This window comes from Rissa tridactyla, chromosome 2 (genome assembly GCF_028500815.1).
Source record: "Rissa tridactyla isolate bRisTri1 chromosome 2, bRisTri1.patW.cur.20221130, whole genome shotgun sequence".
Taxonomy (NCBI): domain Eukaryota; kingdom Metazoa; phylum Chordata; class Aves; order Charadriiformes; family Laridae; genus Rissa; species Rissa tridactyla.
Window position 1 is genome coordinate 125990720 of NC_071467.1, and position 21290 is coordinate 126012009.

Genomic DNA, 21290 nt, shown 5'->3' on the forward strand with positions numbered 1-21290 from the left:
AAAATTAAAAAGGAGATTGCTTTGGGCAAGTAAATAAATAAAAAAAAAAGATTGAGTAACACAATCAGGCACATCTTACATGATTTCACTGCCATAAATTTGCCTGAGTAGCTTGTGTTCCTTTAAGAAAGCTATTCTTTGCTGCAGAAAATAAAAAATGATTATGTTTTTCTAAAGAAGTGGGACCACACACGTCATGGACTAGTGTCATGGGACTAAGCCACAAAAGCTGTATTCTGTTCATCCCCAAAGTCTGGAATATTTGGATCTGAGATTTAAGGTTTGGACTAGCTTTAGAGCCCCACATCACAGTAACTCTTGTGTTGAAGTAGCTCCATCAGTTGTACATCTTTGCCCTGAGTTACATTTATGAAATGCACACAGACCTAAATATCCCATGTATAGCAGGTTTGCGGTAATATCCATAATGGTTTTGTAGACATACACACATAATATGTATGAAAAAATATTTATATCTGAAAAAAAATGGATCTGAACAAGAGATTCTTACACATTTGCGTCCCATATACCAGATAATAACAATACATAAAATGTATTATTATGACTTAATTCATATATAATGAGAAGTAAGCGTCACTGTGGCATTATGAAATATCTTTTTGCTCCCAGCTGAACAGCTATATCTCTCACCAGCTTTCCTACTAAGGTTTTTGTTACTCCAACTGATGTATTTCTTTTTATGCCTACCAGCTATTTTAAAGATACAGCATACAAAATCTACTTTTATCTTCAGATACAGTTCTTTTGTCTGATGTACAATTTAAAATAATGCTTATGTGCACAAAGAACTGAGCTAACAATTTGCAAGAAGTAATTAATTTAATTCTCCTACTTAGAGTTGGCTTACAAACAGACCATTTTGTTTTGGTTTATTGTTCTTGCAAATGTATCCATTGTAAAAGATGGGGTTGTTTTGTGTGGACAATTTCAATCCATGCCTTGGAGGATCTGCATAGATATTTCAAGTTGTATGATTTATCAGCAAAGTTATATGTAATCAATTCTCAATGAATTTGACATTAACTAGTTGCTTCCACTCAAAATCACTTTAATCAGGGCTGACAGCCAAAAATTTGCTTTGGCAAGTGCTTTCATGAACAAAGCATCCTCTCGCACATGATTTCTGAAGAGTAAATTGTAAGGAATTTAAACACAAATAAACCGTCAGTGAGTTCTGACATCGCTGAAATATTTCTTGAGACGGTAGCCATTGCAACTATTGCTATATAGGTGCATAGTAAAGGAATTTAGGAAAGGAGTAGTTGCCTTACAATAAAATATGCTTTCTTTTATTGATGAAGTGTTTGGACAAATATCGAGAGCAACTTCCTTATCACATTGTATCCAGAGATGATCAAAGAGGATTTTTGCAAAAAGTTTCTGAGAAATGTGAAGAAATGGGAAGATGAAAAGTGCTGGTCCCAACAACAGGTGGTGAAGAGCCTTGCCATTGTAAAGCTAGAGCTTCGTTAAGACCCATGCAAGGTTTGGAAAACAGAAGTTCAGTGCCTCTTCCTGAGATTCATCAGAGATTTTTCTGTCTCTTGCTGTAACTAGAGATTACCCCGTGTCCTTGGTTGTCCAGAGCTGTCTTTGATGTTCAGGGAGGAGAGGGGCAGGTCCTGTCTCTAGGAATTCGTCACAGGGTTGAGAGTGGATCCAAATCCAGTTGTTGGGTAGATGAGAGTTTGAGACCTGATCCAAACCTTACATAAGAACATCTTGCCTCTGTTTTCTTGGATTTTGGCTCAACTTAACAGGTTCCTGTCTTGCAAAGACTCACACGCATGCTTTATGCAACTCAGTTTAACTGATATTTCAGGTTTTTCCATTATCAAGGAAGAGAGAGTTGTACTCTTAGCTCGAGCTGGATCTTGTTAGATAAAACCCTAATGAGGACAAGGCTGTTTATTGTCTTCACTGCAGTTGGGAGCTCAAGCTGAAATACAGACTTATTAGTACTTCTTAATTCAACATTCTGTGTTAAAAGAAATTACACACTGCTATAAGATTTTACCGGGTGTTATTTAACATGATTAAAACCAGACATTTCGTCTAGTGAAGTGAAGAGACTATTCATTAGATAACATCTCAGCTGAAGAGAGTATTCATTAGGTAAAATCTCACTTGAATTTTGCAGTTGTTTTCACTGAAATCAAAGCCATTCACCAGGGTCCCAGCGTGTTCTCTGTGTTGAGGTGGTCCCAAGCTGCATTGCTGAATGTAGACGGTCGCAAAGAATGGTGAAACTTGAAATTAAAGGGAAGTCTAAATTTCTTGCTTTACGGCCTATCTTGTCCATATCTTGCAGTCTTGGGAAGTTTATCCAGCTCTTGCGCAAGTCAATGAGAAAAGTCATGTTGAATTCGTACCAGGATTAGGTCTGTAGTGTTCAGAGATAAATTCTTAGTTTTTTACCTAAGGCAGGGTCTATGTGTTGTATAAATCAGTGAATTCAGTGGAGCTACGTTGGTTCACATGAGCTTAGGATCTGACCCCATATCCATGTTGCAATTGCAATATTGATCTGTATTAGATAGATAGAAAGAAAGAAAGAAAGAAAGAAAGAAAGAATGAATTTGTATATAGAGGGATTTTTATTGGTCATGTTTGCTTTGAATACAGAGGTCTGTGGTAAATACAAATTGAATCCTCTTCTCGGAAATACAGATAATTTTAAAATTATGGATCCATTACTTGGAGCAAAACTCAAAAGATTGTGTAAATTGTGTTTGCAAAATTCTTAGTCTTTCCCAGATTTTGTTGGTTTGTTATTTGTCTTTGATGGAAAGAAAGGAACAGAACTGTTTGTTCTTAACTCTTTAGTCACTCATACACACCACCATTCTTACTATTTGCAGAAGCTGCTCTTTAATTAAAAGTATGTATATGCCTCTTAATATCCCTCAAAATGATTATGCAATTTAGAAACGAGTTCAAAATAAACTCTCTAGTTCAAATAAAAAAGGAATTTAACACACAGAAACATAAGACTTCAAGAAGACACGTAGACAGCATTCGTCCCTCAAGACAGCATTACTTATGCCTTTACTTCCCTCAGATGTCTATATGCTTTCAGTTTTTAGGGAGGAAATGTTTTGTGAAACTCAGAAAAGAAACGCCATACACTATAAAACTAGTTTGTTCTTTTTCTCTTTGTGAGTTTCATGGCATGAGGTATGTTATCTTGCATACTTAGGTACATTCTTACCAAGCAAAGTGGCTCCCAATTTTAAAAAATTGCACAATGCTAATGTTTTCCAATGTATTGATTTATTGCACTTAGGGTTTTTTTAGAAGAACCATTCAGAAAAACCTCCATCCAACCTATTCCTGTAAATATGAAGGAAAATGTGTGATAGACAAAGTAACAAGAAATCAGTGCCAGGAATGTCGCTTCAAAAAATGTATCTTTGTTGGCATGGCAACAGATTGTAAGTATATTTTTCTGTTTTTCTTTCTTTTCTCTTTTTTCTTTTTTAATGTGTTTGTTTGCTTAAAGTATGTTGATTGGTGAAGATTGTTGAAGTAGAGCACAATTACCAGAACTTTCTTGTTTTTAATAACTTGTACCGGAGAATTATGTTTATTACATCAAACCACTTTCATAGGGCTGTAATTTTTTGTTTATCCTTTGCCAGACTGCACCTTCTCCCGGCTTTACCAGGCTGAGTAACAGTAAGAATGTTCACTCTTTGCAGGAGAGGAGGGAGAAATGCATCTGGATGGACAGTTTGCTTTAGAAAAAAACATCTTGTTTAGAAAATTCTGGAGGATGTGAAATTGAATGTCATTGTATGAGTCATCCTGCAGTTGTTTGTTTTATTTTTAGCCCTGAAGAAGTTATCTACTGCAAAGAATTCGACTCTCATTCTAAAGAACTAGAACATATGGCTGTAAGATTAACCCTTAGGGGTCTTCTTTTCTTGCCGTTGCACAAGGATTTACACTGATAACGTCAATTAGTGCAAATGGGAGGAAGTCACATAAATCCCCCTGTGCGTTAATGTTAATGGTTGTTGCCAGCATAATCCTCTGCAGAAAAACTGACAGGAAAACAGGCCCAATAAACAACAGAAAAATACTCTAACTTGGTATTTTTCGTTGGTAATGTAATGTATAACAACATCTTCTGTCTGGAGGGAAATAGATGAAAAGACACAATTTCATTTTAGCCAGGTAGACCTTCAGGAGAGGGGCTGGATGCCTCTGGGTCACCAGTTTGCCCCAGCCTAGCCTGGTGCGGCAGGCACTGGTGAGCGTCAGCCCCGCAGCGGCTGTGCAGAGCCAGAAGTTTCTCTGGGTCTGGTTCTGACCATCAGGTGCCGATACCGTGACGCTGGTATGGACTGTGTGGGCTGCACCTACGTACGTGCCAAAGGCGCTGTGGCTGAGCATGGCAGAGAAGGCTCAAGAAGGCTTTTTCACATCTTTGGGTGAAAATGTGTGAACAGAAGTGTGCAAGCAGGGCTTTCGGTGCACCTACCTGCCTGCCACCAGCTGCGGATCAGAACGGTCCTCCTCCGCTAAAGCGGGCCAGCCTGTTCACGTTTGTACGGCAAACAGGATAAACTGTCAGCTCTTGGGGAATGCTACAGAACGGCACCATTTGTAGGGCTTATGGAAAGAGCCGAAGGGAAATTGTTTCTAAGCGTGTCTTACAACAGCTAGTTGAGCCTCCTGTGAATAAGGACTCCAACTCTGTTAAATCCACGCTACCTTCTGCTGGCTTACAAGAACACATTCTACACAATTCAGAGCAGTGAGTGTGCCAATACTGCTTTAAAGAAAACAAAAGTGCGTCTTTCCCAACATGGACTACTCCAAGTCCATTAGAGGAGTGCTTTGTCTGAGTCCTTACAAAGCTTTTATGTTTTATTGACGGACTATAACACTGAAGGCAACAGTAGTATCCATTATGTTACCAGAAGGATAAGTCGTTCTTTGCAATCCAGGCTTCTGAGAAAATGAAGTTTGGAGAGAGAAATCAGAGAACTCTGTCAACTGTGTGTCCTACCAAAGTACTTCTTTACTGATTAGTTAAGGTGTTTGTAATGAATTAGTACCTCAGGCATAGAAAATACCAAAGTTTAGTCAACCTTAAAGAACTTCCTGTCATTTTTATATGCTTTTCCCCCTGCTAGTGGTGTTGGATGACAGCAAGCGGTTGGCAAAGAGGAAGCTGATAGAAGAAAATCGAGAGAAGAGACGTCGGGAAGAGCTGCAGAAAACAATTGGGCACAAACCAGAGCCAACAGATGAGGAATGGGAGCTCATCAAAATTGTTACCGAAGCACATGTGGCCACCAATGCACAAGGAAGCCACTGGAAGCAGAAAAGGAAATTTCTGGTAAGGACTGTAGCCTTTTACACTGCTCTTGGAGCCAGGTTCCTTTTTTCTTCTGAAGTCCCTTCCCAACATTGCAACCCCAAAGAGGATCTATCTGCCAGTGTATTGACATAAGTGAAAAATGGATTATTTTTAAAATTGCTACTTGCTTATTCTTGCCTGAAGCTCAGTGTTTGATCAGACGATGTATTTCAAAAGATAAACAGCGTGTTGCTGAGTTAAGGCTCACCCAGCTGGATACTTTTAATGTGCTATGATCAGGAAAAGTAGAAAAATCATTTCACTCCTGATTAACAGTAGTGGCAGTCTATAATGCGTACCATATCTTTTTTTATATATTGTATCTAAGGATAGTTGTCTTTATTAGGGACTAGCATACAACATATTGTAAGTGTTAAAACAATGTGAAGTTTTAGCTGAAAGCAGATACTTTTTATTAATAACTCGTGTTTTTTGCTCCCTTGTTCCAAAGTGAATACATTAATTAAAATAAATTTGGCAAAGAAAAGTTAATTTCAGTGAAAGCAGGATGATACATACATAATAGCACTGGGATTGCAGACTACAAAATGACTTAAGTTTTCAGCCTATAGCCAAGGATCAGAAAATAAATGGTGATTTATGATGCTCAGCCTTAGAAAATGATTTATTTGATTTTTCTAAATTTTTAAAGGAAATAAGTACAGAATACAAAATGCTTATATGGCAAGAAAGAGGGTTTATAGACTGCATGTCAGGAATACACAGGGGTCGTAACAGTTCGTGTATACCAAATCAGATAGAGAATGTTCATTTTTTTGCCAGTCTAGGCTCCTGCTGCCTAATTCACCATGGGAATCTCGTCCCACTGTTAAATCGCTAAGAGAAATTATATATTCAAACCAGCTGATCCCTTTTGTAGTGTTTTCTTAATTCCAGTGGCACTGTCTAACTTTCTGTGTGAATGGCTGCATGTTCGTGGTAGCGTGCAGTCGGGAAACCACAGTCAGTGATCACTGGCAAGAAGCAGCAGAGCACTTCCCAGTGGTGCTGCACAGCAAGGTTTGCGGCGCTGGTTTTGGCAGACCAAGAAGCAGCTGCAATAGTGCGTTTGGTTACTTGGGCAGGAGTGCGGTTCTTCCAGTATCTCCTCATTTGGGATAAAGTACGGGGAGCTTGAGGTTCAGACTGGGAATGAGGACACAGGCAGAAAGCTGGTAGGGACTGGGCTGCATAAAACGTGGTCATTGAGGGACTTCAGGCTCTGGAGACAGTCACAGCAGAGGGGGACCCTCCAACAAAGGGTGCCCAGAGGCAGGACATGAGGTGGTGTAATGACAGGGCTATTGGGAGAGGGGAGGGATGGGGCAGAGGCAGGGGTGGCGGCTGTAACGGATGGTTCAGAAACCAGCTCTGACTTCCACAGCTGGTTCCTAGGCCAGACCAAGCTGCTCTCAGTGCAGCCCTTGATGCAGGGCCTCCTGGTTCTTTGCAGTCCTCACATGCTGAAGCCCAGTGGTTTCAAGGCAAGCATAGGGAGCACACTGACACCTTGCATGAGCGCAGAAGGGAAAGCCCAGGATGACCTGCCAACCCCAGGTGGAAGGGCTTTGAAAGCCTCTGCCAGAAGCTGTTGAAGAGCAAGAGGAGCTGACTGCACGCCCCAGGAGCTGTGAGTCAGTCCTTAGGCAGCTGAGGCTGGTTCTTCAACAGCAGGAGCTCCTTTGAGGTCTGGATCTCTTTTCCTATTGAGGTGAGTTAGGTGGCAAGGGCTCTCCAGTTGCATGTCCTTCTGGAGCGCGTTAGCTTTAGCTAGCGATCCTGACTTCTTTTGGCTTTCCCAAGAAAATAATGTTCTCTCTTTTTCTCCCTAACAATGTTATGTGTGGTTTTAAGCATTTGGTCTTCTTGCTTGGAAGTGATGAAGGTTGTTTATCATGAGCACACAGACAATGTGGTTTAGTTTCCCAAGATTCAGGGAGGGAGGGATCCTAGAACTGGGATTACTTAAGTGTTTTAGTAGGAACCGTCAGATAATTGAGCCCAGTCCTCTTCATTGTTCCTTTACAATTGGTGCTTGCTTTATTAACGCATTGCTGAGCTTTTTCTTGAAAGAAGTTAGATTTGGATTCAGATTTGTGACAGAGCTGTGGAAGGATCTTTTATGATGTGTTGCTCTAAAAAACGGGTGAGCACAAGTTTTTATTATAGACAGCACTTTCAGCACCATCCCTCTTTAAGTGCCCTTGTGTAAATGTCATTAAGTCCATCAGTCTTAAAGGCCTTCTTCTCTGGGTTTTATCCAGTTTTTGTCTCTCTAACAAAGTGGAACCTCTGCATGGTGGTTGGCAGGTCTTCTATAACTGTAGAGCCATGCTCAGCAAACAGAACAGCTTTGATAGACCTGATTTTAAAATACATGGTAACATTGATGAGCTGTCATAAAATCAGGTGAACAAGTTGAAGTGCAGTTGGAATAAAAAAAACCACTGCTCGCAGATTCTGCTTGAGTCTACTTCATTGTATATCCCTCTTGAAATACTCAAAATATTATTTTTTTTCTCTCTTGGAGAAGTGTTGGGCTGAAGTCACGCAGAAGGTGATTTTCATCCAAAATTTTACCCAGACAAGTTCAAATTCTAGTCATTTTGTGCAGACTAGCTCTGGGTTAGCCCATTCTTAGTCATCAGTTGGTTTAGCCTAGTTTTGGAAAGAGGCCTTGGCAGTTGCCTGGAGCTCTGTGATACCAGGCAATCTGTTCTTGGGAAGATTTCAGAATTTTGAGTAGGTGAAAGAGCCCAATTCTGCAACGTTCTGAGCATCTTCTCAGGGGTGACAAGTCACCTCAACTCCCTTCACTTTTAGAGAAACCTGAGAGTTCTCAGCACCTGTAAGAAATAAGAAAGTGCCTGTAGTTTTAAGAAAAAAATGCATAGGCTACACCCATAAAATATTCAGATACGGGCACAAGGAAGAAATTATATGTGCAAAAAAATGCAGCTGCCCACACAGGATGGGTAGCAACGTGCCAGTCATCCATTTCTCTGTGCAGTCACCTCTTTCACAAATGCCTTGCAAGCAAATTCACATTTTGTGGTGTAATGGGCATTACTTACAAAGTGAATAGCGTTATTTTTTATTTTAGCATATCTTCCTTTGCCAAGCAGGACTTTTTGGAGTATAAAATACTTGCTCTAAGATAGATTATTCCTTTAAATATCTTTCTTCATATCCTTAGCCAGAAGACATTGGACAGGCACCAATAGTTAACGCCCCAGAAGGTGGGAAAGTGGATTTAGAAGCCTTCAGCCAGTTTACAAAAATCATCACACCAGCGATTACAAGAGTGGTGGATTTTGCCAAAAAGTTGCCTATGTTTTGTGAGGTAAGAAAACTTCCTTGCAGTCCTCATTTATATGCCTGTTGTTAAAAACTATTCAAAGCACTCCTGGCATGGAACTAAAAAATTCACTATGTTTAAAATCAGAAAAATTAAAGAGACTCAAAGGGACTAGAATCATCTGGATTTTTATGAGTTTTCATTTTCCTGTGAATACTGAAATCCCGATTTTGTTCATCTGGAAGTCCTCATGGTTCGTTAGGGACTCGAATATGTCTTTAGAGGTGGCCTTGAACAAAGCAAATGGGCAAAAAGAGACTGTCTAGAAGCATCTTTGATACATTTAATTAGATCTTCCAGCACACAGTTCCCTCTGTGCTTTCTGGCCCCTTGGCAGGTGCAGTATCGTGGAGTTGGGTCTATGCAGTAACTAATTCTTCCAGTTCAGGAAAGCATCCCTTTCCAGGAATGGCACTTGCCTCATTATGTTCCCGAGGCATGCTTTTCCTAACGGGGAGGTTGTGCATAAAAGAGTCTGTAAAAGTAATGGACTATCACTCCAGGTCGATACTCACATGTAAAATATACAGTAAATAGACTTGGTTGCACATAAGGAATACAGAGACCCTAGGCTGATCTCATTTGCACTGAGGTGTCATTTTTATTGCAGGACCAGATGCAATGGCTCATGATATTTTTTTCCTAATTTAAAAAATGTTATCAGAATGGCAGCCTGATACAATGTTTCAGTCTTAATAATCTTACTCATTTTAAGTCTTGCGAGTCCCTTCGGATCCACAACCGTGGGATTTTTAGTATGAAAATATCCCACATCCAGCCATGGAAGGATGCCTGCCTGCTCGCCCACGCTGCAGAGCAGCACTTGACTCTGCTGGTGAAATGCCAAGTGAATGACATTCAAAATAGGAGTGACCATTATCAACGAGTTCATCAGGCTCCCTAACTCGGGAGCAGTGTTTCCTCCTAATAACTAAGCACCAGTGAGGAAGGACGTTTAAGGCAGCCATAGCATTTTACTCTTGTGTGGCTGGCAGCTTTTCTTTAAGGTCAGTCAAGGAGAGCTATTTATGTCCTCTGGCACCTACAGAACAAGAAGTAAATACCAATAGTTGGCATAGTGTAAATAGCTCTCCCTGGCTAACCTCAGCATTGGCTCCATCAGCCAAGAAAGCATGAAATAGTGGTCAAGCATGAAGATTATAAAATACAAGGAATGTGTCCATAGATCAAGAGGCCCCCGCAGCATTCAGTGTCTGACAGAATCTGTCTCCTCTGATTTGGCGTTTGTTGGTGGGAAGTCGCAGTGACATACCAAGGTAGCCTTTTTAATTTAGAAAGCTTTGCCAGTCACACACAGACTGCAGTGCCCATCTGACATCTCCTACCCCTCCTGGCTACCATGGGCCCACTTGTGTCAGAGCCGGGCAGGAAGCATGGATGAAGAACTCAAGGCGTCGTTGGGCATGACCTCTGTAGGTTATGCAGCTCAGCTAGGACATGCTTTGTTTTCAGCTGAGCCACTGTGTAAACCTGACACCTGTATACAGCAAGGTCTGATGGCAGAGTGAGGGACAACTCCTGAATGCAAAGGTATAGGACAACTGTCCTCCGAGCTGTCATATAGCTCCTGCTGTAGCATAAAGAAAATGACAAATGCTTCCCCTTTTTGAAGGGCGCTGTCTTCTTAACTTTATTTCATTTATGTTTTTTAACCCATATCTTTTCTCAGAAGCAACACTGTGTGGGCTGTGTGTTTGTTTATGGGAAAAAGCCCTCCTTTCTCCCATCGGACCTGCAGAGCATTTAAACATTATCCTGGTTTTTAATTTCCACAGATTCTCAGGCTGAGAGCGCAGTAAATCTCAATGTAGGAGGGGCAGGGCCTCTCACATATCCACAGCCCCTTTTCCTTCTTTCTCTCTCCTTTGGACACATGCACAAGACAGCAGAGCAGTTTGAGTGCCCAGCTTAGTTCACGTGCATCCATTGGCCTGTGCCTCAAAGCAAGAATCTAGCCCTGGAGTAATTGAAGTACAAGAAAAACTCATTTCCTTCTCAGCATTTCTGCTGTTGTTTCCTTCTTGCATTCCCTTCTGCTTAGAAAATGAAGATTGAGGGACACTTAATGAGTCTGATGTGAGTTTAGGTGTCACAGGCATCAGTGGTTCTTGGGTAAGGCTGTGTAAATACCCTTCTAGGTATCTCAGCTCACCTCAGCTGCATGGTGCTGCGTTACACATGTGATGGCTGCCAGTGTCTCCCACCAAGGTGAGCACCTCAGGTTCCCGCCTTTTGCTTTTTCTCCCTGCAGAGAGAGAAGGAAAGGACAACACGTGGCACATAATCAGTCACATTTGTTGACCTCAGTCCTGGAAGGTGCTCTGGTAGCAACACTCAGGTGATGAATCTAGTATTGAAACCTGCATAGTCAGGAGCAGGACTGACATTCAAGACCCTTGTCTTTGGTAACTGCTGCTACTGGCAGATAAGACCTGTGGCCTGGCATCCGTGAAACAGGTGTCCTATGTGTCCTTCAGAATTAGGAAAGCAGATGAAGGATGGACATAGTCAGATCACCACTACCTTAAGGAAGTTTTAAGGAGGTGCAAGTAGGAAGAGAAATGCTCATGAGTTTAATGGCTCACTAATAAAACAGCTGAAGCGTCATGAAATATCTTCCCTACTGTTACCTGTCTGTTTCTCATTCACCATTCTTCCTTCTCCTTAGTCTTTTTTTCTTCATTTCTCTTTTCCCTTCTCCCTTCCTTTCTTTCATGTCCCTTTTTTCTCTGCAGTTACCTATTCCAATATTTCTTTGTGGTTGCTGCCACACATCTTTTTCTTTTTTTTTTTTTTAATTATTTTTATTTCTTACTCTGTGTCTTTCCCTACTTCAGTCTCAGCAGCCCAACAGTGGCGTCATTGTTAGATAGCGAGACTACCACTGTGCCTGTGCAGCCTTCCCCGTGCTGCTGCTGAGCTGAGTGTGATCCGCAGAGAAAGTGATTTGCCCTGAACAGGATGAGTCATTTTTCTTCTGTATCAAATACTTTACACCTGAAGTTGGCATTGCTGGGAAAATAGTTGCATGATTCAAATCATTTTTCTGTCTGGGGCTGGCTTTGTGCTTAAAACTCTTCTCTAACAGGCAACTGCTTTCTACTTGCATGAGGTAGCTGGCATCCACTCTACATCATTTTACACCAAATCAGTATACTTTGTGAGTACACAGTTGCCATGTAAATCTGTAGTTGGTAGGTTTTCTGTGTTCATTTTGAATTGCAAATCAGGTAAATATAACTTTATATGAATCAGAAATTGTTGGATTTTTGCTTTCTTTCAATCCAAGTAGTAATGAGTTGCTTTTTCATATACGTGACCACTTTGTTCATTTAGTGACAGTCTCAAAATAGTCTTGGTGGTTTTTGCTATCATTGAATTACGTATGAAAATATAAAGACATGCTTCTGTGCTTCACAGAGCACATTCTCCTCATGTGTCAGCATCCTGGTGACACTCTATAAATACAGAACCTACGTTCACCAATTCAGACAGCTTAACTTTTTTTAACGTTGTAGAAAAGACAGGTCTAGCCACATGCCCTGAAGATCACGGCTTATGCACCAGCATAAAAGCTGGACCTGTACCATAGATTTTCTGTCTGTCCAGCCATAATCTAGGGAGTCTAGGCAGATCAGCCTTCGTAGGCTAAGTATAGCTTAGTAAATGCTCTGTTGTTTAAATGAGCAGTGAGAATTAAGAGCACACGCCCTATTGATCAAGGGTATCTCTTCTAGCTACAAAAATTTATTTCATTCTTTTTATTTAAAAAGCAGTTCACTCCTATGGACCTTCCCAAATGTTTTTCTTTTCCTCTGGTCAGGTAGGAAATAAGCATGGCTGGCGGTGAGTTTAACTGGGATGGCTGAGGTCTGTACCAACCCCAATTATAGTTTATTCTGTTTGCTAAATTGTAAGCTGAGGGAGTAGAAGAGAGAAGGGTGAGCAGCTGAGAACAGTGACCACTTCAGCCATCTCAGTTAGATCCACCCCTGGTGGGAGACAAAGCTAACAGTATATGTCACCACCAACCTGGCACCTGACAGGTCTGCTTCACCTTCCACACTTTGTGAAATGTTATTCAAAATGGAAAGCTACGTTCTTAGGGTTTATTGGACTTAACTTTATAATGCTCCCACAAACTGAGTGATCCCATGGAGAGCAGCACTTCTGCAAGTTGGGTCACTTCATTTCAGCATCTGAACCAGCTTGGTTTGCTTTGAGTCTTTTGCCCAGGACCACTTGGCTACTGCTGTGTCATCACTAGATTTCCTAAGAGTGTGTGTGGATGTTAACCTGCCGTCAGTTTCTGGACACAGGAATGTGAGTCTTGGAGGTTTCTGCGGTGCACTGGAACTAGTCGGTCAGCAGTGTGTTTGGAGGGTAGTGTCCTGTGGTGTGAACTGCAACTTCATGCTCATGGATTTAATGTAGTTGTAAGACCAACTCAGTTTGAAAAGCACATGTTTTTTCTTTACTGTTTATAATTTCTGCAGCTGCCATGTGAAGACCAGATCATCCTTCTGAAAGGCTGCTGTATGGAGATAATGTCCCTCCGAGCAGCAGTTCGCTATGACCCCGAGAGTGAGACTTTAACACTAAATGGGGAGATGGCGGTGACAAGGGGCCAGCTGAAAAATGGGGGTCTTGGCGTAGTGTCTGATGCCATTTTTGACCTGGGCATGTCTCTTTCTTCATTTAACCTGGATGACACCGAGGTTGCCCTTCTTCAGGCTGTTCTGCTCATGTCATCAGGTGAGAACAGAAATCTGTTGGGACTCCAACCAATTTGAAACTCTTTAGCCTTTTGTCACAAGCCTCTTTTTAAAAGAAATGGGTATGTTAGATCATAGAATTATAGAATCATAGAATGGTTTGGGTTAGAAGCGACCTTAAAGATCATGTAGTTCTAACCCACCTGCCGTGGTCAGGGACACCTCCCACTAGACCAGGCTGCTCAAAGCCCCATCCAGCCTGGCCTTGAACACTTCCAGGGATGGGGCATCCACAGCTTCCCTGGGCAACCTGTTCCAGTGCCTCACCACCCTCACAGGAAAGAATTTCTTCCTAATATCTAATCCAAATCTCCCCTCTTTCAGTTTAAAACCGTTACCCCTTGTCCTATCGCTCCACTCCCTGATAAAGAGTCCCTCCCCATCTTTCCTTTAGGCCCCTTGTGGTGCTGACCAGAGTAATGTGGAAGAAATTCTCTCTCAAAATCCCAATGCAGCTTAGAACTGGTTTGGTAAGCCCTAGGAAAAAAAAATCAGGGTGTACAGAAAGATGGGCATGAAAGTGGCTTTGGTAACACACCTTGCTCGTTTTAGATCTCAGAAAGGAGGCAGGGATGATCATCAGGAAAAAAACCAGATGTGGCTCTGAGCCAATTTGCCTTGAATGAAAATCTGATAATTTAGAACCAGCTGTCCTTAAAATAAGTTCCCTTTTCCCCTAGGTACTGTCAAGCACTGGGTGGGAAGTTCGTACACATTTCCATCAGTCTCATATGCTTAGCTTGACCTGCCTTCTTGTTTCCCTACTTAACACCACCACCACTTGCTAATGGGCATTTGAGAGCTGTGCTGTTTCCCCACACTGGGACCATTTGCAGCTGATCTCTTGGTGGTGTCACACAGAAGCCGCACAGACCATTTCATAGGATTTCCAGAGTTTCATGCCTTCTTAGATCGAGTATGTTTTCAAATATGCTTCCACTGACTGTGCCAGCCCAAAGAGGAAATTCCATCCTTGGGCAGTGGCAGATTTGGCAAGGTTTTGTTTTAAGACCACTTTGAAGATTGGGCACTGAATAACAATACATAGACAGTGATTTACAAGCATTAACTGTGTCTGAGACAGAAAGGTTTCCACATCAATCACAGCACCTGACCTTCCCAATCAAAACATTTTGATTTCTTTTTAGTTCCCTACACAGTGATACACGAGTAGGGGTTTCAGAAGGCAGTTCAGAGGACCTGCTTTTCCAGAAGTGTCTCCTGAAGAGGGACTTGTGAAAGGAGCTTTCCCAGCGCCCATCTGGGTGCCGATTCAGACCATCGGCCAGACTTTTGGCCTTTGCTGTTCCTTGGTGCTCCATAACAGTTTCCTTTGCAGCTCACCTATGGATCAAATCTTGATCAAAGCATTGGTCAGACTGCAGAGAAACAGATAGGAAAGAACTATAATTTAGATATCTGACAAGGAATTTTTTTTAGTTCTTTATTAGTTGTTTTACAGAAAGGTATAGATAGAAGCCTTAGCTGAGATCAAGGATCTGTTGCTTTAGTCACTGTAAGGAAACACTTCCCAAACAGCTATACTCTAAATAGGCAAAGCAGGCAAAGGATGAAGAAAGGAAGGATAATCTCCTCATCTTAACACGGATAGTACTGATAAGTGAGGCGTCCAGAGTCAAAGAAGTTGTTTGTGGCAGAGACAGATGTCCTTGGTCTCCATCCTTTCTTTCCTAACAATAGAATTGTCCTATTTTTCCTGATTTATGATCAGGAATTCATTAAAGTAAATAAGTAATAACAATAATTCCGCTTCTTTGTATCTACAGATCGCCCAGGCCTTGTTTGCGTCGAGAGGATAGAAAAGTGTCAAGAGGGTTTCCTCCTGGCATTCGAACACTACATTAATTACAGAAAACACCATGTTTCACACTTTTGGCCAAAACTGCTGATGAAAGTGACAGACCTGCGAATGATCGGAGCCTGCCATGCCAGCCGCTTCCTGCACATGAAGGTGGAGTGCCCCACAGAACTCTTCCCTCCGTTGTTCCTGGAAGTGTTTGAGGATTAGAGAGACTGGAGCGGTTCTCCGCATCCCCCGTCGCACTACTGGCTGTCATTTCATCCCATTGCCCGGCTCTTCTCACCTCTGTTTCTTCTTCTTCTTCTTCTTCTTCTTCTTCTTCTTCTTCTTCTTCTTCTTCTTCTTCTCCTACTCCTTCTTCTTCTTCTTCTTCTTTCATTCTCTTGTTTCTTGAGGCGGGGTTGGGTTTTTGTTTGGGTTTTTGTTTGGGATTGCTGGGGGGCCGTTGTATACACATGGATGAAAACATCCTTTTAATGCGGGTACTTGTGACTATTGCAATTTGTTCTTCAGTCCTTTGATGTGAATGCTTTGACAGCTTAACAGTGAAAATACAAACAGACCAGTCTCATTCACCAGCACTTGCGTGGTCACCAGCTCACACACATCATTGCTTGGAAGATATGGGAGAGAAATTGAAATGGCAGAAAATAAATTGGCCTCCAAGTTAAAACAGCTATTGTTAATTTGACCCTGGCAATTCTGTCTAGTATTACCTCATTTTGCAGGGCACAAGAGAGCAATTCATGAGATGAAATTTCTAGTCTTCGCGGTTGTTTCTATTGTAACTATCACCATTATGGTCTAGGATCTTCATCATCATCAAGATCCCATCATTATCTGAGGATTGTTCCAGCAGACACGGCTTAACTGTGCCCCATAAATCAAGTACTTAAAATAATGCAGAGTGTTAGAAGGGACTGACTCTTTTTTTTCCATGTGTATAAGAAAGTAAGATCCTTCGGTTCTTACTACATTTGAACTCCAGGTAACTTCACTGGAAGGTCTGTTGCGGTCAGGAGGGGAATTTGATCCTCTGAGGTGCTTTTCCTGCAAGTGGAGAGGTCTGCTTTTCATGAGGTGCATGGAAAATTCGTCACTCTAAAGGAGAAGGCTCTCTGTCAGAATAGCAGGCTTTCCTCGGAGTCATTCAGGGATGTGAATGATCACAGAATGAGGACAAGGAGAACGAAACATACGGGGTAACCTTCAGATGGGACAGAAACCGGCTGTGTTAGTAACAACACTCAAGACTGTACAGCTTTATCCCAGTAATACAAGTAGTGTTGCTTGGCAGTAATCTTTTGTTTTATATATATATATAAAGTTTATATGCACGTATATATATAATTTTATATATATATAACTACAAATCTTCAGCAGATGTCTTAAACATTTTCCCATATTTTTATCTTCTCCCTCTCTCCGTCTCTCACCCTCTCCTGTGCGTGTGTGCATTTATATGTGTTGATCGGCTAGGTTCTCTCTCTTTGGTGTCTGCGTGTGTTCCGTTTGGCTAGATTCTCTCTTGATTCCTTTAATTTATTTCCACTAACTGCACTAGCAGGAACTGAACGGAGCAATGACAGGATGTCCTGCTGCCGAAATCTGCAAGCCAGTACTCACAATCCTGGAATGTTTGGGGGCCGGTGATGAGGGCATTATAGGAAGAGGTTCCTCTCTGTCATCCATCTCCATGCAGGGGTGTTGTCCCTGGGTTTTTTTTAAACTTGATATTAAACCATTCTCTGAATTTGTATGATACATCAAAAGCATCCTTCTGTTCTTCCTGGGAACCAGAGTCTTAGTTCACGTATTTCGCACTTCCTCATACCCCACGTTCTTTTGTGTTGTGCATTCATTTGTACCAGTTTCTTTCTCTGCTATTTATTGATACATTTGCCTGGCAAGTCAGTGGGCATTGTTAGGGTGGATGTTTTGACTTGGAAAGTTCATGGCCCATATCTAAACCCATATGTTATGTGTTTATCCCCTCATGAAAGTATGATACTCAGGAAAACTTACCTTGTAGGTGGAACACAATGTGTGTGTGTCAGGGGTTAAATTCTTTCCTCCTCTCTTTCCCTACATCATCGATAAAACATCTGGAGTGCTATTGGCTATGTTTTCAGGGACGTGGAATCTTGTTCTCCCTGTTCTTGATGCACCTGTGATCAGTTGTGAGCGCTGATGTTATCACTTAGGGGTTTGTACCCATCATTTTGTGAGAATATAAAACAAAATGGGATGTATAGGGATGGTTTTTTTGCAGGTAGAAAGGAAGACAGACCATTGGAAATTTGTTCCTAAATGTTTGCTGAAGTTGAAGAACCTCTGTTGTGGGCTGTGTTTGCTCCATTTCAAAGCATATGTCTTAACAACATCAGTCTCTATCCAAAATCCTTGTAGAGCACTGCGTCCTGGGGACAAGGAGTTAGAAACTTTCTAGCTTTTTGGAACGAGAGGCCAGACAATGTGATGAACTCGCGTGTACTCATGCAGAATCTCAGATGAGCAGCATCCATAATCAGTCAGTCAGAGCAGTGAAGAGTGCTAAATACCTGATTTGGCGCTGGCTTGGTAGGGAACTGATAGCATATATGGAAAGCAAAAAAACAGCTAATCCGTTACTTGCATCTATACCCACAATGGCTTGCAAAGAGAAAAGAAATGTGCGCGTCTTTTGGAGTTCTGTTCTGCTAGAGATCTGAGGATGGCGTTCCTCCTGAAGCCAGTCCACATATCTCACCTGGTTGCTAAACGTGAGCTTGAGTTAGCGTACAAGTTTTGACTGTGCTGCAGATGAGACCCGGGAGAAAAAACATGACATTTCTCTTAGTAATATTCCCGGTGATCTCACTACTACAAGGTCCATGATGCTTCATGTATTTTTCAGAGCTTCAGTTCCTGGAGTTGTGCTGCTGCTTGAGAGGTTCAGTCTGTCATTAAGGTCAACAATTCTTATCCTTTGGGCGACCAAAAAAATCAGTAGCCTAAACGTTAATTATTCAGATGGGAAGTCACTATCCAACAGGGATTTAGCTTGTAACTACTGAGGCCCTCACAACTGGCTTTTGAACACTTGGGATTGTTAGGACTACATTAATAAAAAAATAAATAAAGATCAGAGGTTAGGAAAAAAGTTAGTTACTGGATTGACTTGGGGAAGCAGCAAGAGATGAAAGAACTTGAAGTGCTCTGAACAGAACTGCAGTTTGAGACAGTGCTGAGAATTAACACTTTGCACACTGGCTGCTGTAAAAATCATTGCTCATACAGCAACTTGTCCCCAAGGTCTACCTGGCAAGTTACAAAGTTTTCAAACACAGCCTGCATAAATAGTTGTCTGAATTCGGGCAGGTAAGCTGCATTTAGGCATCCGAGCTAATGGTCTGGCTTCCCAAGATGCTGATGCCGTTTGGAGTTGTGGTTCATCAGGGTTCAGAAAAATCAGGCCTCTTTCCTTAGGTGACTGCAGATGGACTGAAGTGCCTAAAATCAGGCAACGACTTTGACAGGTTTGGCAGTGCTTTAAGCAGAAAGGACATATGTCAACATACTTTTCTAGCTTTTTAGGTAAGTTGGAATCTGGCACTGATTAACAGAGGGGGATTAGTAGTATTCCTCAATTGAAAACTAAGACCAAGCTCTTAGTTTGACACATTTGATGTACTGACATCTAATGGCCTCTGATCTCCTGTCAGTCTTACTTTGTGTGATTTCATTGACTCCCTCAGTACGACTCCTGATTTATATGATCACGAGAGCAAAACCAGAACACACGAGGGTGCTCTTGTAGACTCTTACCAGTGGATACTGACCTCAGTCCTACAAAGACAGACTTGCTTTTAAATATTGGTGGTCTCAAGGGGTTGAGCCACTGGATTGACCATCTGAGTGGCAGACATCAGTGCTGCAGTCAGCACCCTTTGGGGTAACTGGCCTTTTGAGTGAAATAACGAACGTGCACTTTCCAGTGCAGTCCAGAGTCTCGTTTCTGATGGTGCCATGTAACTCTCACGTTTCCTTTGTGGTCTATGCGTGGGTCTTGCGTAGAAGGTTCTTCCTGTCAAACCCGATTGTCACCGTCCATGGTTTTGCCCTGAGTAACACGTGCATTTAGATACTCATTTCATGTGTAATCTCAGTTAAGTTATGATATTTATAATGACATATATAGTGCGTGATAATGATTTTTGTTTACATTCTGCCAAAATGTAGACGTTAGAGTTAGACCTCCAAGGTCCAAAATCATCCTTGAGCAGACTGCTTGCTTCTTCAGAGGCAGGCATCAGGAAGAGGAAAAAAACTGTCCAGAGAGACCATTTATATCAGAAATCTGCCAAGACAGGGCTGTTGATCACAAGCGGAGCATGTCGTTGCTAGTGATGTATTTTTATGCTATGGAACTCTAACCTGTATGTGTCATATTGACTTTTTGCTGCATGAATCATAAATTATAAAAATCAGTCTTACGGTTTTGAGATGTAGCCAGCATTCCTAAGGCTAAACCTTTTTCATTGACAGAATCAAAATCCACAACCAAGGAACGTATTCCTCTCACTGTGAGAGCGATTGAAAGTGTTCAGCATTTTCACAAAGGAAGAGGCGACAGGACCTCTTAATGTGTCTTGTTATCGTGATCATCTGGAAATGATTGCCAGACGTTTCCTTTTGATACAGCAATGAAGTGATCCATATTTAAATTTTATAGAGAGAATTTTATTCTAGTGTGATAGAGATTTATTTTCCACTTAAAAGACTCGAAGCGGTGTGAGCACATTTTTTTACTATGGTATATTTTTGCTTTAAAATTAAAAACAAACAAAAAAAAAAAGGTTTGGCCTTATCACAAAGTTTTAGTGTGTCGTATAGATGTTAGCAAATGCAAAGAGTAAGCATTATTTGTGTGTATCCACATTGACTGATGTCGCCTTCAAAAAGCAATATTGTGCAGGTAATAAGTTGTTTGTGACTGTCCATTGCACAGTTTACCTTCTTCAAAAGCTAACCTTGTTTATGCACAAGACAATCAAATGTAAATCTACATCAGCACCCGGGTGTAGATTAAATTTATGTAAATTACTGAGCACAATGTAAAACATTAAAAGACACTTTATTTAATTACACATTTAATGTTGGTAAAGATAGTATCAGGGCATGAACTAGCTGACATACTGTAATTTCTTTTTCTCTTTTCCTACTTCCTTAGCACTCTTCAGTTTTAGTTTGCTCATAAATACATCAAATTAGGCGTTCATAATTTTTTTTTTTAAGAGAAGGGTGGTGTTTGGGGTGTTTATTTGTTTTTATGAAGTTGGTTGGGAGGACTTCTTACTTTGTCTATGAGGTTTGTGGGTTTTGCTTATTTGGCTTATTTTTTTATATCAGTTTCGTGCCCTGAGGGTAAGGCAAACATTACACCGTACAGTAAAAAACAAAGTACCTTGGATGATGTATTTTTTTGCAAACAGTGTTAAGAGTTATGCTAGATTGGTAATATTTTTTCAGCCTGAAATATATTAAAAAAAAAAAAATCTGTGATCACAAATGTTTTAAACTATCTAAAGAGAAAATTTGTATATTTGGGGAAGAAAATAATTTTTACATAGCTTTTGTATGCAGATATTAAAATGTAATTATGAATATAGTGGGCATAGATAACTGTGTAAGCTTGACTTCTAAAAAAGAAAAAGCTTATAACTGAAAAAATGGTCCTGGTGTCTCCTTCTCTTTTCTCGCAGGCTCTTTTTGGCAGCTCTGTCGCACACTTCCAAGCTGCTGGAATGGGAAAAGTAGGACCCCGAGCACAATGTTGTATCAGCTCTAACCTGTTCACATTTCTACCCTCCTTCTAATCCCTTTCATCACCCACTTCATATCTTATCTCCTCTCCTCCCCTCCCTTGGGCACCCAGCCAAA

General features: G+C 41.2%; 1 protein-coding gene across 13 annotated transcripts in view; it reads left to right on the forward strand.

Annotated features, from left to right (window-relative positions):
- The window catches only part of THRB (thyroid hormone receptor beta), a 177180-nt gene extending 156162 nt beyond the window's left edge, over window positions 1-21018 (forward strand). For all 13 annotated transcript variants that reach the window (XM_054190827.1, XM_054190830.1, XM_054190835.1 and 10 more), the window contains 5 exons: window positions 3308-3455; window positions 5166-5371; window positions 8589-8735; window positions 13268-13526; window positions 15334-21018. In XM_054190827.1, coding sequence (XP_054046802.1) covers window positions 3308-3455; window positions 5166-5371; window positions 8589-8735; window positions 13268-13526; window positions 15334-15575 — 1002 coding nt within the window. In that variant the 3' untranslated portion in view covers window positions 15576-21018. The remainder of the gene's footprint in view (window positions 1-3307; window positions 3456-5165; window positions 5372-8588; window positions 8736-13267; window positions 13527-15333) is intronic.
- Window positions 21019-21290: the final 272 nt, after the last annotated feature.